The sequence below is a fragment of the Cryptomeria japonica genome, chromosome 3 (genome assembly GCF_030272615.1).
Source record: "Cryptomeria japonica chromosome 3, Sugi_1.0, whole genome shotgun sequence".
Taxonomy (NCBI): Eukaryota; Viridiplantae; Streptophyta; class Pinopsida; order Cupressales; family Cupressaceae; genus Cryptomeria; species Cryptomeria japonica.
The window spans coordinates 269,064,064-269,081,721 of NC_081407.1; the positions used below are offsets into that span (position 1 = coordinate 269,064,064).

The window sequence follows — 17,658 nt, forward strand, 5'->3', positions numbered from 1 at the left end:
CTCAATTTTATTTTGTACTTAAGAGATATTAATTAAGTACTCTCTTTTTTATTTAGTCAAAAGTTATTTTATTTAATTTTGAAACTATTTTATTCAGTAAATACATGACATAAATTTTACGAGCAAATTATTTTGAAAATATTATATTATTATTAAATATTATAATTTTGATGTAGAAATCATTATCAAATTTAAAATAAAATATGAAAAAAAAAAAATTAACACATTCGTGTCATTACACTCCACCCCTTGTTATCACTCTAGAACGCCTCTCAACATCAACAAGACTAAAAAACTTATAATACTAATACATTATGATCACAGTACCAACACTTCACATTACAAATAACTCTGAATAAAGAATACCACATACAAATCACAGTACCAACACTTCACATTACAAATAACTCTGAATAAAGAATACCACATACAAATCAGAGACCACCAACAATTTATGCAAAGCATAAACAGGTCAAGTCACCATTTGTAAAGCTTCAAGTTGCTATGGAGTGTTAAACTTGCCTCTCCTATTTTCAAACTTTTCCTTGAATGATTGTTAGCTCAACAATCAAGTGCTCCAATTTTCAATCGTTCTTACAAGAAATCTATTTCCTATATTAAATTTTTCTATGGGTCACCCATGCAATTTGAACAGGCTCCCGACAACATTAAGGAATGTGGGTGGTTTAACTCTGCAATGCAAATTAGGTTGGGTAGTTTGATAGAAGAAAATCCAAACAAATTGATAGAGTATGACTGTGAAATGTGAAGAATAGAAAATTACAAAAAATTTCATGATTAAGCCATGTGGTTGAAGCTTCGAATAAATTTAGATACCTTACTCTTAGGCCTATAATTCATAGGCCCTTATTGTATGGCTAGGCTGTTGAGAGGACACCATGTCCCATGCTGTCAATTTACTAGCTGTGACAGAAGAAACGCCATTGTTGAATAAGTAAAGGTGAGCATCTTCTCCAATTGCCTGATTAGGATAAACTCTGGCTGTTATACAAGTCTTTCCCCCTTCTCCGAAACTTTCTACAATTGAATGGTCAACCTGCACTTTTCACATTGATCAATTCTTTTCTTTTCCAATTATAAGCCCAGGAGAAAATTACAAATAGCCAAATCATGACTCACCAGTACTCTTAGAGAGATACTCTTTTGGTTGAAGGAAAAAGAAACAAAACTTCCATAAGTTGTTTTATCAACATCTGTTTTCAAAGATGATCTACACATACGAAAAAAGTTAAGACTTTCAGTATTGCACATTAATGTTTTAAAGAACTATTTAATATTTTACTGTTGAATTGTTCCAACCTGCTCTGGTCACTGCACATTAGAACTTTCATCTTGTTTTGATGTACTCCAACCCTAAAGAAAACAGCTGTTTGTTCGGCCAAATCTTTAGAAGCCAAAACCAAAAGCCCAAATGGACCAACTATGGTCTTGGTAGCTGCTCCATCCTGGCTGCACAGTTGCTGAGCATCTAAATTGGCATCCATCTTTTCTACGTCTGCAAGACTTGGTAGATTGAAGGAAACCTCTACATCTGCCTAATGTAAACAACAAACAGTTATAAATAAGATCCAAAATACTAACCTTAAGGTACTAAAAAGGTGTCATATTTACATTGAAACAGATTAAAATACCAAGTAGACTTATGATTAAATCTGCTGAAACAGATTAAAATACAATGAAAATCTTATCTTGGAATGTTAGGGGCCTTAATGCCCCTAACAAACAAAGGGTGATCAAAAGGAGGATTCTTTTGGTCAGTGCAGAAATTATTTTCTTACAAGAAACGAAGCTGGACAATAGACAAGCAGTTGCCTTCGGTGATGGAATCAGCCCCCTCTTCAAGACTACCTCTCAATTGACAGTGGACTCAGATGGGGCCTCAGGAGGCCTAATGATAATCTGGAAGCCTTCCCAAGTAAAAGTTACTGGCATTGCTTCAAACAGGAATTGGATCTTGGCAAAAGTAGTTCACTTCCAATCCAATTCTTCTTTCCTTGTCATTAACACTTATGGTCCAGTTTCCCCCACCAACAAACGCCTCTTATGGTCCTCCTTAGATTCAATCCTCTCTTCTCATTCTAAGGAACAACTCTTTATAGGGGGTGACTTCAATGCCATCAGAAGTTCCTCCGACAAAAGGGGTGGATTAATCCGCTTAGGAGGATCTCAACAGGATTTCAATGACTAGATTGATAGGAACGGTCTGATGGAAATAGACTCAGGAGATTTGTTCACCTGGATAAATAGAAGGAAAGGCTTTAGCAATATTGCAGAAAAATTGGATAGATTTTTTTGGCAAGGCGACTTAAGGAGCCTTCCATTCATCCCTTCATGCTCGGTAATCCCCTGTTCAGGATCGGATCACTACCCCATTCTCCTGTCCTTGACCGATAATAGATCTCATTGCAAAGCCCCATTCAGGTTCGAGAACATGTGGATGAAGACCAAAATTTCCTCTCATTGATAGAAAACTGGTGGAAGGAGGCATCGGTGGTAGGTTCTAAACTCTTCTGCTTTAATGCTAAGCTGAAATTTGTCAAACATAAACTGGTCCAATGGAACTCTCAGCACTTCAGAAACATCTTTTCAACAAATTGTTTGCTACAAGGTAGATTGGCAGCTCTAAATGATAGGATCATCCTAGAAGGTATGGATCTGAATTCCTTTCAACAAGAAAAGATGCTCCTACTGGAATATGAGGATATCTTGTCCAAAGAAGAGATTTTTTGGAAACAGAAATCAAGGGAGAACTGGCTCAGTATGGGGGACAAAAACACTAAGTTTTTTCATAATGTGACAAAAATCAGAAGGAGTAAGAACTAGATATCAAAACTAGAGTCCAAAGATAACCGGATCATAGAGGATCCGGCGGAAATCAAGGAGGAAATCACTTCCTTCTTCTTCAACCTCTTAAATAACCTTGAAGGCTCCCACCTACTAGAGCAAGATAAGATGTTGGATGTGATCCCCAAGATTATAACAGACAAGCAGAACCAAAACCTAAAAGAGAGCCTTAAGATGGAGGAAGTGTTCCAAGCCCTCAATCAATTGCCTTCGGGCAAAGCTCCTGGCCCGGATGGCTTCCCATCGGACTTTTATAAGAAATGTTGGCATATTTTAGGTCAGGACCTTGTGGCAGCCCTAGAATGCTCAAGGAGATCAGGTAGGCTTCTTAAGGAAGTCAACAACACATTCATCATCCTCATCCCCAAGAAAGAAAATGCAGTAAAACTAGGTGATTTCAAACCCATATCTCTCTGCAACACTGTCTATAAAATCCTCTCTAAAGTCATGATGAACAGAATGAAGCCCCTCATGGAATCAATAACATTAGAGGAACAAACAGGGTTTGTTGCAGGTCGCTCAATCCTTAACGGAGCCATAATAGCACAAGAAGCAATCCATACTCTTCAAAGCACTAAAAGACCAGGTATGATGATTAAAGTAGACATCTCAAAAGCTTATGATAGTGTTGATTGGCGCTTTCTTTGCAAGGTTATGCAAGCCTTTGGGTTTGCAAAGCAGTGGATTGATTGGGTCTTTGAATGCATTTCTACTCCAAAATTTTCAATCTTGGTAAATGGGAAGCCAGAAGGCTTTTTCTCCTCCTCAAGGGGAATTAGACAAGGAGATCCTATCTCTCCCTTTCTTTACATCATAATGGGGGAAATTTTAGGCAGAACAATTAAAAGAAGCCACATGAACAATCTTTTAGAGGGGGTCAAGGTAACTAGAAACTTTTCAATCACCCACCAGCAGTTTGCAGATGATAATCACCTGTTGGGGGCAGCAAAAATCAAAGAGGCATCCCATTTTAAACAAATTCTGGACACCTTTGGGAAACCTTCAGGCCAAACTAGGAACAAGGACAAATCCAAGGTTTACTTCTTTTCTACCCCTAGTCAACTACAGGCTAAAATACTCTCAATCCTGGATTGCAGTGTAGGGTCCCTCCCTTGCATCCATTTGGGAATTCCAATTGATCAGGGAACTAGGAGTGCTAGGTCATGGGATCCTCTCAAACTAAAAATGGATCAGTCTTCAAACTCCTGGAAAGGGAAATGGCTGTCATGGGCGGGCAGACTTGTTATGATCCAAGCAGTATTATCAGCTCTGCCCATCTACCTTCTTTCCATTCTATCTCTCACAGCAAGTGCAAATACCTTTCTCATCAAGAAAATGAGGAACTTCTTTTGGCAAAACTCAGAGGAGAAACACAGAATAGCTCTAATTGCATGGGAAAAAATAATCAAGCCTAAAGTCCTGGGAGGCTTAGGCCTTAAGGACCTCAAATTGCAAAATAAAGCTCTAGGGGCCAAACTAGTATGGAAGTTCATCAGGAATCCAACTATCACATGGTCTAGAATGCTAGCCACTACATACTTACCAGATCAAGAGCCAACCAATTTTCTTCGAGCTAACTCATTTCCCAAGGGCTCTAAAACATGGAATTTTTTAATCTCATGCAGAAACCTGATATCAGAACAAATATCATGGGACATCCATGATGGAGCCTCAAGTCTTTTTTGGGAAGATTCTTGGGGTGGCTACCCTCCCATAGCTAATCTTCTCAACATTCCAACAACAAAAAACTGGCTTAAACACCACTGGGGTGTCAAAGTAAGAGATTACATGGCCTTTGACGGTTCACCTGGCTCTCAAAGCTGGAGATGGAAATCATTGGATTCAGTCCCTACTACAAGGGATGATATAGACCAGCTCAAAGATCTGTTAAAAAATAGAAATGTTAATCCGAGAAGAGGACACGATTCTTTAATTTGGGCTCCCTCCAAAACAGGGCTCTACAATCCTAGAGATGGTTACAGAGTACTGGTCAATAATGCTGCGCAGGATCATCTAGATTTCCCTAAGAAGTTGTTCTGGAGTTCTAAAGTTATCCCTAAGGCAGGGATCTTTGCATGGCTATCATATCAAAAAAAAAAATTAACTACAGAAAAATTCACAAAAATGGGGTATGAAGGACCCTCTAGGTGCATCCTGTGCAAAGCTCAATCAAAGACAGTGGACCACCTACTACTCTCATGCCCCTTTGCGTTCAAATGTTGGAGATGGCTCTGTGCCAAACTAGGCCTGATCTTAGCCCTTCCAAATGATATTAAATCTCTGTTTCAAAGCTGGCCTATCTCTTCCAAGGAGTCCACCCTAAGCTCAATCATGGAATTGTCCCCTTCTTGTCTAGTTTGGGAAATATGGAAGGAAAGGAATCGCAGACTTTTCGACAACAAATCTAGAAGAATTGACTCAATCTTGAATTCAAATTTTCCATCGCCCTTGAGAGGGTGGGCCCGCAGTCAAGTGCATCATCCAGTTGTAGTAATGACCTAAGCCTTTTCCGATCCTCCTCTCAAGATCACTGATGTATTGTCAAATCAATTCAAGGTCTGCGTGGCCCGTCCGGGTGAGTTGGCTTGACAAGGACAAACATCCTCCGCCACCTTTATTGCTAAATTTATTGCGACCACGATCCTCATTACTCGGCTTTAAACAGTGTGCCATCTTTCCTCTTCGCAGTTGCCTTTTGCTTTATGTGTTCATTTCCTTCTCTCTGTTTCTCTCTCAGTGCCCTTCTCCTTCTCTGTTGCTCAACCTGCTCCGTCCCTCATGGCGGCTGACCCTCCCTTTGGCTTCATCATGAGCGTGTATCCCAGACCCACATGCTGTTTTGGAGCCGACACTCCAATCTCCCTCTCGACATCCATGAGACAAGTTTCCTTCAGAAAAATCACAGACTTAAGGCTCAAGCGTCTCCTCCTCTTCTCGGATTTCCACTCATTTTGGCCATGAAGATGATTTTGGGCAGTGGTCATCTCAATAGAGACGAATATCCTCGGGATAACACCAGCATCTCTTCAAGGTTTGTCGCCTCCCTTCTTGACCTAAAAATCGCTAAACAGGCAGTCTAGTCTCTCACTAAGAAGCTCTTCTCGGAGGAAGTGACCCAGAGCTCCAGGAAATTCTTAACAAAGCAATTCATGATTCTGGGGCCCCTCATCCAGGAGATAGAATCCTTTCTAATGCTCACAGAGAATTGATTAAGTATTACCCCTTCCTGCTTGATTTGAAAGGGAAGGACCTGGATAAGCACAGAGTGTTTGCGGGTGTTGGCCTTGGCTATCTCAAATGGCGGTTCCTGGGAGAGGATTCAGAAGACCTTGGAAGGGAGGAGGACCTTATCCAGTTTGCAAGACTTAACGGCATCCTACCTCCAAAACCAGAAGAGGAAAACCCACAATTGGATCAGGCTAGCAGGGGTCGTGGTTCCAGGGGTCGTCGTGGGAATGGTTTGAGCTGTGGTAGAGGTCGCCCTCCGGGCAAAGGACGTGGTCGAGACAGGAAGGTGCTCCAGTCAGCTGAAGTTCGACAGGGATTTGCAAGCAAAGGAAGAGGTCGTGGTCCTTCCAGGAAGCAGCAGCATAACCCCGACACTCCATCTTCAAGCTAGGATTTTTGTGGTTCCCTCATTTTGATTTTTGATACTAAGTAGATATGTATATTTCTCATAGGTTTAATTTCAAGCTTAAAAACTCTGTTCTAGGCAGTTGGAATTCTGCCTCTATCACTTATAGTCTATTTGCTTTCCTAGACTATTAAACCCTCTAATGGTTTTAAAAATAGTTAAAACATAAGTTTAAGCCTTTCTGGTTTTGGTGAATTCTCTGTGCTCTCAAAGAGCAGGGATTTTGAATGACTGAGAATTTTGTTTCAATCATATGTGTCTAAACTTATTAATACAAATCTGACTCTGCCTTTACCGATCAAAAAAAACAATCTGCTGAAATGGACTAAAATAAGAATGAACCATATCAGGAATGCTCTCTAAAGGATGCTCTGCATCAGCATCCTGAGAAAAGGGAGGTTGGCTTTGTATCTTCAGGGTATGGGCCATTTTCCCTCTGGTCAACTTGTGTTTGTGGTATTTGTTATTATTTTCTTTCTCTTATGTTGTTTGTCTCTGTTATACTCTTTTGGTGGTCTCCTTTTTTTTTACCTGTTTTGATTCGGCTGTTTGACTTTTGAAAGGGACCCTTGCATTCCCCATTTACTTAATAAAAACAATGAAACATATCAAGAAAAGAAGTTCAAACTCTTGCACAATGTGATGATTCACTTCAGTGATCTGCAACTTGGAAATAAAATGCCGTTTTGTAATATCTAAAGGAACAGTCATACACCGTAATATCTAAAGGATTGAGGACTGTCCAAGAGTCATAAGCAGAACTGATACTCCAAATGTAAACCTTGAAAACAATCATAATCAACTGAACAGTAGTTGAACAGATATAAGAAGGGTTGAAACAACATACTTATTTTTGTTTCACTCTTGGATCACCATGTTCATTTAGCAGCCTATGTAATAGTGTACCCTGTTCTTAATTCTGAAAACATATCATATTTATGTAGAATAATATTTCAACAAATAACATTATGGAGGCCTTTGTCGTCTTCTATGCAATGGAGAGAGGTTGTGTTTTTGGATCGCAAAAGATTATTTGTGAATCTGTGATTCACAAGTGGTGGTGCATATGCTGAATGAGCAGCACTCAGAAGATACTAATTAACATTTAGCTGTGGTAATTCGACAGATTCTAAGGTGAGTAGGCCCTTAAAATCTGTTGTTTTTTGTAATATTCCTAGAGAATGGAATAGAGTAGTGGATTGTTTTGAAAATGGACATCTGATGGGCTGCAGGGTTGGAGTATTGAAAAAAGGGGGCATTTGCATTTGGATTTATCTCACATGTTCAAGCAATTAGTTGAGGATAGAAATGGACAACTCTATGTTTTTTGCTGGGCTATTGACCATTTTTATTTTGTAATCTTCTTTTGTGATTAATAAGTTTTTGTTTCTTTTAGTTTACAAAAATATATCGTATTAGAAATTAAATTCATTTTAGATAACATTCTCATATATATATCCTTTAAACATTTCATGAAAACCTTTTCCCTAAAAATTATAATTGTCCAGAGAAGTTACTGCTAGAAACCCCTCAATTTTAATAAATTAAAAATATAAAAATTATAGACATAAATAACCTTCAGTTTTTTACTTTTCCAAAATAGTAAAGATAATTACTGCAGTAGTTGACAAAATCATGCCATGATTAAAAAAATAGAGGAATTTCAATTGACATTTGATCACCTGTGCAGCTGTCAGCCCTGCAATTTCTATGGTGGATCCAGTATCAAGATTGATGTTTTCTTTGTAGATTTTATGTCCATGCAAGGACTCCAACTTTGAAACTGGCCACTGCACCAGCTGGCTTTTGGAGGCATTGTCTAGCCAGATTGTTCTTGGGATGGCCTTTATGCATAAGACCAAAATATATTCATTATAATTATATATAACTAGGTTGGGTTTGAACATTATGTATGTTTGATGTGGCATTTTAAGTTGGGTGATGTTAAACATACTTGATTGACCTGAAAATTAATTTACTTCTTACCTGCACACCAGACCATCCCTTTGCAATATCATCCTGCATGCTGTCTGACTCATTGATCCATCCCCACAAGATTCTTCTTTTCTTATGATTATCAAAAAAGGTTTTGGATGCATAGAATTTTCCATAATCATATCTCAATCCATATTTATTGTCTGCACTAGTATTGTCTGGAACATATATATCAATGCCTGTGAAATAGGTTCCAACTGTATAATACTCATATTTTGTATCATCAAGGGATACCTTCAAGACATGCTTAACATCAGGACCATTGGTGGAAGTATCCAGTCCAAGCTTTCCCAATTTAGCAACAGGATAAAAATCAGGGCACTCCCACATTCCTGTCTTTTTGGAAGAATGGAGAGGGTGCTTCTTTTTGGTCCAGTGAACAAAATCTTTGCTTATGTAAAGGAGGGCCCTTCCATTATGATGTTGATCCTCCTTATTACCCACAAGAATTCTCCATCTCCCATCTTTGCCAAGCCAGGCAGTTGTTGGATCTCTGAAAGAGCTCCCATTAATTCCATTGTCTGGAACTATAATTGGATTCTCAGGGATCTTCATCCATTTCCTTAAGTAGGGATCAGATGAATTTTGAGGAACAACCATATTCTGGACCTGTCTAGAGGAGTTGTCCCATCCTGTATAAAGAATCACAGGGTTCTCTCCAGACAAAAGTGTAGCAGAGCCAGACCAACAACCCTTTATATCATACCATTCACTCGGAATGATTGCAAATTCTAGTGATTTCCAATTAATAAGATCCTTTGACACAGCATGCCCCCACACAATGTTGCCCCATACAGCTGCCTTAGGATTGTACTGGTAAAACAAATGGTACAGTCCTTTATAAAACATGGGCCCTGTAAAACACATTGAGTATTATATCGGTTCTCTTATCAAACCTGATAAATGTCAAACTAGTGAAATTGAACAAGCAAACTCACCATTTGGATCTGTTCCCGGTTTACAAACCAATGCCAAACAATCAAAAAGATAAAGTGAAATTCTGATCAGTTACAAAAGCCCAAAGCAGGAACTAAATAAAATGATGAACTAGAGAGATCTGTGGCTCTTTTAGAAAACAATTTCAGACACCAAAACCAAAATATAAGATTCTCAATCAGTTTGACAAAAATCCAAAGCAGAAATTGATCTGGAGATTAAAAAAGCACAGACCATTCATCCAGTTTTTTGGAGGTTGAAAATGGTAGGCAGTGCGTTCCACAGTTGAGCCAACCGTGTTGAAATCCTCCTGGCAGATAACAGGTAAAAGGCAAGCAATCCAGCATAGATATGCCAGAGCAAAAACTTTCTGTGTTTCCATTGTCAATGTCCCATTTACTATCAGAAATATATTTGATTGCATATAAAAACATTTACATTCTAAACTTTTAGATCTCTATTTTACAGGCAGAAGAACAAATAAACTGCCATTACTATCTAGATAGAAAAATATATTACAAATATGTTAACCCAAAATATTAACACAGGGAGTTGGAGAGGGTGATACAGAGGGAGAATTTTTTTTGAAGAAAAATAAAATATGGTTCCAAAGTTTCAGACAAGCAGCCAACAACATTATTTTCCTTTAAAATAGTAAACAATGGAAGATCAACAACATTTAAAATTTCATATTAAATATTATTTCTAAGAATTGGAAAACAATGCAAGATCAACAACCAAAATTTAAAATTTCATATTAAATATTATTTTTAACAATTGAAAGGATTAAAATAAATTGATCCAGCTCCATGTAGTTGATTCTCAGCACACACCTACACCCTACGCCTTTATATCTGTTTTGTTAGGTGTGGGCGGTACACTTGTTTAATACTATTTTTAGATGTGATATCGATGTCATTAATACATTATAAATATATTATAATAGATGTTTGGTATCTAAGACATTTTTTATGAAGCTATTCTCTGCAATGTGTGCTTTTGAAATGGATGTATCTTATTGTTGAATTCCGCACTGTTAGAAATATGACTTATTTAATTCAAGTGTTTGAGTTTGCTTTTCAAATTTACATCGTGAAAATCTTCTATTGAAAGAGATCCATAAATATTGTTATTTGTTTGGTTAACTATTATTTTCAAGGTGATTTTATGAAGTAGGTTGATTAAGAATGTAGCTAATAGTTCATATTAGTGAATGGGTTTGTCTAAATAGAACATTCGTTGTAATAAGTTTTATATGTTTTTTCCTAAATTAGTTGTGCAACATAGTCTAATTTTTTTAGCAAATAAATATTAATCTTCAAGTTAGTAAATTGAGACAAAGGTATTGTTTTAGGGGTCTTCAATTTTCAAGTTCTCTTGTTATGATAGGTTGAAGAATTGTGAGTTAGTAAATTGAGACAAAGGTATTCTTTTAGGGGTCTTCAATTTCCAAGTTCTCTTGTTATGATAGGTTAAAGAATTGTGAGTTACCATTTCTTAATCAATTTTAACACACATATGTAGTTGTTTTTAGTTTAGTTTCAGGGGTTTTCAATTTCATATTCATATCTATTTGACTTCATGCTTAATGAATGCTTTCTTGGATTCCTATTCTTTCTTACAAGTGTTGTCAAAATTGTAGTGAATTTTCAATATGTAAATACAAATGGTATTTGTCTAGTAAGTAATTTCAATGAATTTTTTCTACTACTCAGTGTTTGGAATCCTTCAAAAACTTGTAACAACTTGATTCATTAATCAATGGTAATCTAACAACTTCTGAGATTTTCAAGACTAATGCCTATTTCAAAAGGGAAGTAGTGAGAATTGTTTGATAAGCATGTCATCTTTAATCCAATAATACATGCTACATTGTCATCTAATGCTAAGAAATTCTAAGCACAAAGCCCCATTAGATGACATATAATCCTTGGTAGGCTTAACAACCTTTTTCCTTGTTAGTCAATGTTGAGAGGACTTCATTGATGGTGGAGTCCACATATATTTTGTTTATTACTTTTGACCATATAGCATTTTAACAACATTCCACATGACACCAAACAATGTTTTAGATTGAACAAAAAAATCGTGAAGAAATAGTACTTATGTGATTTGTTTGCATCATTTCTAACTCAAAAAGTTATTTAATTGTTAACTCAAATACTTTAACTACTTTGAATGTGAAAAAATCCTTTGAAAAAGTTAAATACCAAAAATATTTGAAATATTATTAGCAAGATTTGAACTATTATATGACATACAACAAACTTCCCACTCTAACCTAACCAAGCAATTGTAGAGTGATGAAATTAAGCAAGAATTTGTATTGCTTCTCGCTTTTACCATGCAATTTTTAAATAGAAAGTTTTCCACCACTATACGCTTTATGTTTTGGGGGGTATTTTAGAAGCATTCTCTATAAATAAAGAGCCATGTGCTCATTTGTAACCAAGTTTAACTTTGTAAATATGATCTCATCAAGTTTTGTGTACAACTTTACTTCTCACTTTCCTTATTTTAAATTCAAGAGCAATCTTAGTTTATGTTCTAGTAATCTATTGGCTAAGTTACGTAATCATATATAAAAAAAATTATGATTCATATAAAGTTAAGATTATTCTTATACTAGATCTGAAAATTGTTTATAGATGATTTTTTGACATATTTTCATGATCATGATTTATAATAGTTCTTGTTGACTAAATCTAATGTCTTAGGGGATGTTTGTTTTGGTGTAACACCTTTTTTGTTCCTATTATTCACTTTTAGCATAATCTTTTTTTTTTTCATTTTCTAACAATTAAGCTTAGAATCTAATATAGATAAGAAGTTGACCTCTTAATCCTATATATTATCTTCTAGTCTGTGTCTCACATCTATATAATCTTTGCAAAACAAATTCAAGAATAAAAAACTAAATTATTATTTAACAAAATAAAATTATCTAAATAAAGATAATACATAAGAAAATATACGCCTACTCTAAATTATTTTCAATAAATCTACACCCTAGAATTACATCATTTAGATGATATAAGACATCTTATATCACATTTAAATATAATTTAATAAATTAAAACCAAACTTCTAAAATAAATTAATAAGCTAAAATAATTAAACACAATACGTAAATAGTTTTAAATTTCTAAAAAATAATCATAAAAGCTTCCAATTTTCCATTATTAAAATATGATCTTGTAATATAAATTTATTTAAGCCCAATAAAATAATATTTATAAATCAAATTACAGAATAAAAAATAAAATTATATTATTTATAAGTTTCTAATATTTTAATTTTGGTAAGTGTTAATTGTTGTGTTTTACGAGTAATTTTGTTCTCTTCTTAGGGACGGGCGGAGTCATTTATCCGCTGAACTTGAATAGTTTGACTCAAGGCGATGACATCGAAGCAAACCTAACCAAATGGGTTGAATTGTAAAGTTGAGGAAAACGAAAAAAATAGGCCTCGTTGGCTTGTTCTAGGCACAAAAGCATTTGTATCATTAATAATCTTGTAAAGAACTAGACATTTATGTTAAATAAAAAAACATGATACCCCCCAAAGTCAAGTTTGGTTAGGGTGAAATTCTTTAGGTTGAGTTTCCTTACTAACATGGAGGATTCATTTGCATCTAGTTAACTTTTGTTCTATTAAGGTTTTCAAATATCTACGTTAATTTGTGTGATCTTGCATGCGTGTTATTATTTATACCTAAGTTTAAATTTCAAATTGTATTAGTGTTATCTTTTATACAAGATAAAATTAGATAAAAATAATATTAGTGTGAATCTTGTGAATATTATCACAAGACAATAGATTATTATGTGTATTTGGATTAATTTTTCATCGTCACCATGGTTCTAATCATTAATGAAAAGATTATAAGAATCTCTAAGTCCTTTCTCCATGTACTTAACATTAGCTTAAGGGGCAATGGATTATATGGTCTTACTAATATCATCATCAAATCATGCAGATATTCTATTAAGGGCTATAAACTCTCAAATTGTTTGTACAATATGTTTTTGCTACATTTCAAAAAATGTTTAGGATGTGGTGTGTGGTCTTGATTGCCAATTCTTAACTTTAAAACATCCATTACATTGGGTGATACTCTAGAGTTAGAGTGCAAAAATTGTTGAATTTCATACTTTATGTTATTTGTTAGCTTCTGATCAATATGTGGAAGCCTCCCACTAAAAGCCCATGTATCATTTTGAAGAGGACTATCAAATCTTGCTCTTCTTGCAAGTTCTCTAGACAATTGTTTTTTTATTTAGCTTCAAATCAACACAAGTTTGCCTTGATAAACAAGCCTTTCTCAAATGGTGGCTTACTAATGAGGTTGTGATTACTCTACAAGAAGCTCCCTTATCTCTTTCTTTACTAGTATTTCCAATATAATTAAGAGCATTAAAAAGATTTTTGACAATATTATTATTTTTGTCTAACTTTTTGTTCACCAAATCTTCACTTTTGGCTAGCAAAGGTCTCATTTTGTGTCTCTTTAGCAATTAGTGTATTTGGAGTTAACTAGTTTGATATACTAGTTAACTCAATTGATTAATTCGTAAAATTACTTGAATAACTAGTTAACTAGCTCAATTGATCATTCAACTAAATTAACTAATCAATCAACTAAATTTATTATTAAGTTAATCAATTTGATTATTCAATCGACTAATTTGATTGGAAGTTAACATGATCAACTAATTACTTAATTATTTGGTCAACTAGTGAAAGGTGGAACTAACTAAATTGTCATGAATGAGATATGGGTGAAGATAATAATAATAATTTATTTATTTTGATCGGATGCATGTACATAAATTAATTAGGAGATAACTAATTAATTAATAATGATTAATCAAATTATTTGAAATATGGCAATATAAGGACAATATGATTTATTAGTTAGCATAATATAATTAATTAATTAACAACGTGAATTATCATATGGCTTTCGAGAGTGTAGGGAGAGGAAGCGGTTGTAGGGTTTTGGAAGATGTTGAGGAGGAGGATGGTGATGGAGAGGTAGATGGAACTGGGTCTATGTGTTGGTTTACTATGGGTTTTTTTCTTATCCTGGTTTCCCATGGGTATTTTGAGTTTGGGATGTCTAGAGAACCCATCTCTAGCTGGGCTCCTTCTCTCCCTTGTGGCCCAATGGTGTTTTTTCTTTCTCTTGGTTGTTTATATGGATCCTTGTCATTTCTTTTCTGTGGCCAATTTGAGAACTATGGTGTTGTGGGTACTTCGGTGAGTTGTGGTTTGGGTGTCCCATCCCCTGTTCATTTTATCCATTTAGATCGGTGTCTTTCCTCCCTCCGTTGGTGGGTTTCTTTGCTATTTTTTGGTCTATCTGGTTTTGGCATGCATTGTTCTTATTTCTTTCTCCTAGGGCCATTTTTTCAAGCATCCCTTTGTTTTTGCCTTCATGTACGGTGGCTTATGGAAGTGGTTTCTGGTGAGAATTTTGTGATGCTCCTATGGGGATATTGTTTTGGCCCCCCTCCCTTGCATTGGGTTCCTCGCTCTGTTTTGTGCTTCCCCCCTTTGGGGTTTCATGGGGAGGTGTTTTATGTTGCCCTTGTTCTTTTGGTGGTGTGGATGCATAGGGCCAATGGCCTTCTCCCACCTCCTCCTTTTCCTGCCCTTGTTGTTGGTTCCTTTCCTAGGTTGGTGGTTCTCTGTTAGATCTTGGTTATAGGCCTTTGTGCTTCATAGCTACTGGTGTCGAGGTTTCTATTTCGTAGTGTCCCTACCCTTGGTGCCTGGGATTTGTTCTAGTTTAGGGGCTTCTGGTCCCCTACCCACCTCTATAGTTCTTTGTGCATCTCTTGGCTCCTCTATTTTGAAGTTTTCTTTCTGAGGGTTTTTTTTAATGGTGGTTGTGGTGTGGAGTTTTATCCTAGTGAACTTTGGTGTTTCTTGAGAATTTGTTTCTTTACTGTTAGTTGTGGGTGAGAGGAGCCCTCCTCATAACCAAAACAAAATCGACCAACACCAAAATAAGGGTCAAACCACGCAAAACTCAAACCACAAAGTCTGACCAGCCAAAAGAGAGAGGGCACTACATTGTGGCTTTGGGGTCTCTTTATTTCTAGGGTTGTGCTTGTGTATGCCAATGCCCTATAGTTGAGGATTTTTGTTTCTCTACCCCTACTCCTTCTTCAATTGATTCCCTTGGAGTTGAAGTCATCTCTTCTTGAGGTGGGGCATTTTTTTTATGGCCATGGTTAGGGGTTGGCCACTTGTGATGTCTTCTTCCTCTTCTATTGGTCCTATAGAGGTGGTGGCATTCCCTATGGAGGTGGTGATATGTTGCGGGGAAGAGGTTGGAAGTGGTGCATTAGTGGTTCGTCTCTACCTTGGATGCTTAGTTTTGGGGAAGGCTTGGGTCTGGTTTCTCTTTTTGTGGTTTCTTCCTCTACTGTTCCTATTGGGGTGGGATCCTCTACTATTGAGGTGGAGATGAATTCTTCAGAAGAGGTGGATTTCTACTCTTTGAAAGCATTCATTGCTTGGTACAAGATGTTTGTGGGTTTCATGGTTTGAAAGCATTCATTGCTTGGTACAAGATGTTTGTGGGTTTCATGGTTAAACTCTTTGTAATAAGGTTATGTGAGCCTTGCCAAAACCCATGTTTTCGATTAAGGGAGCCTTGCAAAACCCTTATTGCTTGTGTTGTTGACATCTTTTGTCTAATGGCTTAGGCTTGATGGATGGCCTTCCATGTTCTTAGTTGCCTTGCTAATGGTTGGTTATGGTGGGTTGTTGTTAATCTTTTATTATATCTTTTTGCAACGTTTTGCTTGTGGGTTCTAGAATCCTATTAATTCCAGAGGGTTTCAAGTCCCTTCAAAACTTGTTGTAAGGGATTTTGAGTCCCCTCAAAACCTATTTGACCCTTAATAAAAAACATTGTACATATCCCACCAATCTCTAGAACATAAATACATAATGTGTACTTTATATGCTAACTACCATTATAATTTATTGTCTTTCAAAAAAACCACTCCACATAGTGACCAATTTTATATAAATAGAATTTAATTAAATGATAATAAATATTAACAAGTTTTCAATATTTTTAATTATTAAAATAAAAATATAAATAGGACCCATTTTATATAAACAATGTTTAAAAAAATTATTAACAAGTTTTCAATGTTTTTAATTATTAAAATGAAAATACAAATAGGTGAAATCAATTCATCATATTTATTTTTGGGTAGCATAAATAAAGTCCATAATGACCATAAATGATCTCCTTTTCATTTTGAAGAATTTTCAAAATCTTATTTTAAGATCATTCACAAGAAGCATTTTTTTAAAACCAAAAAGCATTCTAGATTGTCCATTAATATTGTTTCAATAACACCAACAAAGTAGCATATTTACTAAAGACTTTTGAATTCAACAATTAAATGTATCTTATATTTGGATAATAAGTCACTTAAAAATTATGATTTAAGGGATATATAATTACTTGTAAAGTTGGATAAATAGGTAGTTTTATATTTATATATTAAGTCACTTTAAAATTACTAGATGAAAGTATAATATAAAATTAGTTTTATATTTATATATTAAGTCACTTTGATATTGTTTCAATAACACCAACAAAGTAGCATATTTACTAAAGACTTTTGAATTCAACAATTAAATGTATCTTATATTTGGATAATAAGTCACTTAAAAATTATGATTTAAGGAATATATAATTACTTGTAAAGTTGGATAAATAGGTAGTTTTATATTTATATATTAAGTCACTTTAAAATTACTAGATGAAAGTATAATATAAAATTAGTTTTACATTTAAATATAACATTATCTTAAATTTAAAGTAATAAAAATTCTACTTAAAGAAGATAAAATTAGAAATGAAGTTAATGATGAATTTAGTGTTGAACATAAGAATGATTTAATGTTAAATCTATTTATCAATATTAAGATAACTTTTAGAATAATATTACTTCTAAGTTTCAAATATGACATAATAAAATTATCTTCAATATTACATCAATATCATTTATCTAAATATATAGATTTAACCTAAAGAAAATAACATATAACTTAAAGATATTTACAAACATACTTCATTTAAATGTTGTCGTGTAAGACCTGTCTTCACATCTACCAATCCTATCATGATCTCAAATCTTCCAACTCAATAAAGCCAATTTAAAAAAAATAAATAAAAATAAAGCCAAGAAACC

At 35.0% G+C, this 17,658-nt stretch overlaps 1 protein-coding gene across 1 annotated transcript; it reads right to left on the reverse strand.

The window, feature by feature from the left end:
• Positions 1-387: 387 nt before the first annotated feature.
• Positions 388-10,133, reverse strand: LOC131053312 (beta-fructofuranosidase, insoluble isoenzyme 1). Its single transcript, XM_057987889.2, has 8 exons — positions 9,665-10,133; positions 9,433-9,441; positions 8,486-9,348; positions 8,182-8,343; positions 1,321-1,556; positions 1,141-1,231; positions 838-1,057; positions 388-692 (listed from the first exon to the last, which is right to left on the reverse strand). Exons 1-7 carry the CDS (start codon positions 9,852-9,854, stop codon positions 851-853), a joined length of 1,758 nt encoding a protein of 585 aa, XP_057843872.2. The 5' UTR covers positions 9,855-10,133; the 3' UTR covers positions 388-692; positions 838-850.
• Positions 10,134-17,658: the final 7,525 nt, after the last annotated feature.

Excerpts from the sequence above, each read along its gene's own strand:
- LOC131053312 (XM_057987889.2), bottom strand. The coding sequence starts at position 9,854 with ATGCAATCAAATATATTTCTGATAGTAAATGGGACATTGACAATGGAA. Across the intron at positions 8,344-8,485 it reads AGGGATGGTCTGGTGTGCAG|GCCATCCCAAGAACAATCTG; the intron begins GTAAGAAGTAAA and ends TTATGCATAAAG. Across the intron at positions 1,557-8,181 it reads CAGGGCTGACAGCTGCACAG|GCAGATGTAGAGGTTTCCTT; the intron begins GTGATCAAATGT and ends TGTTTACATTAG.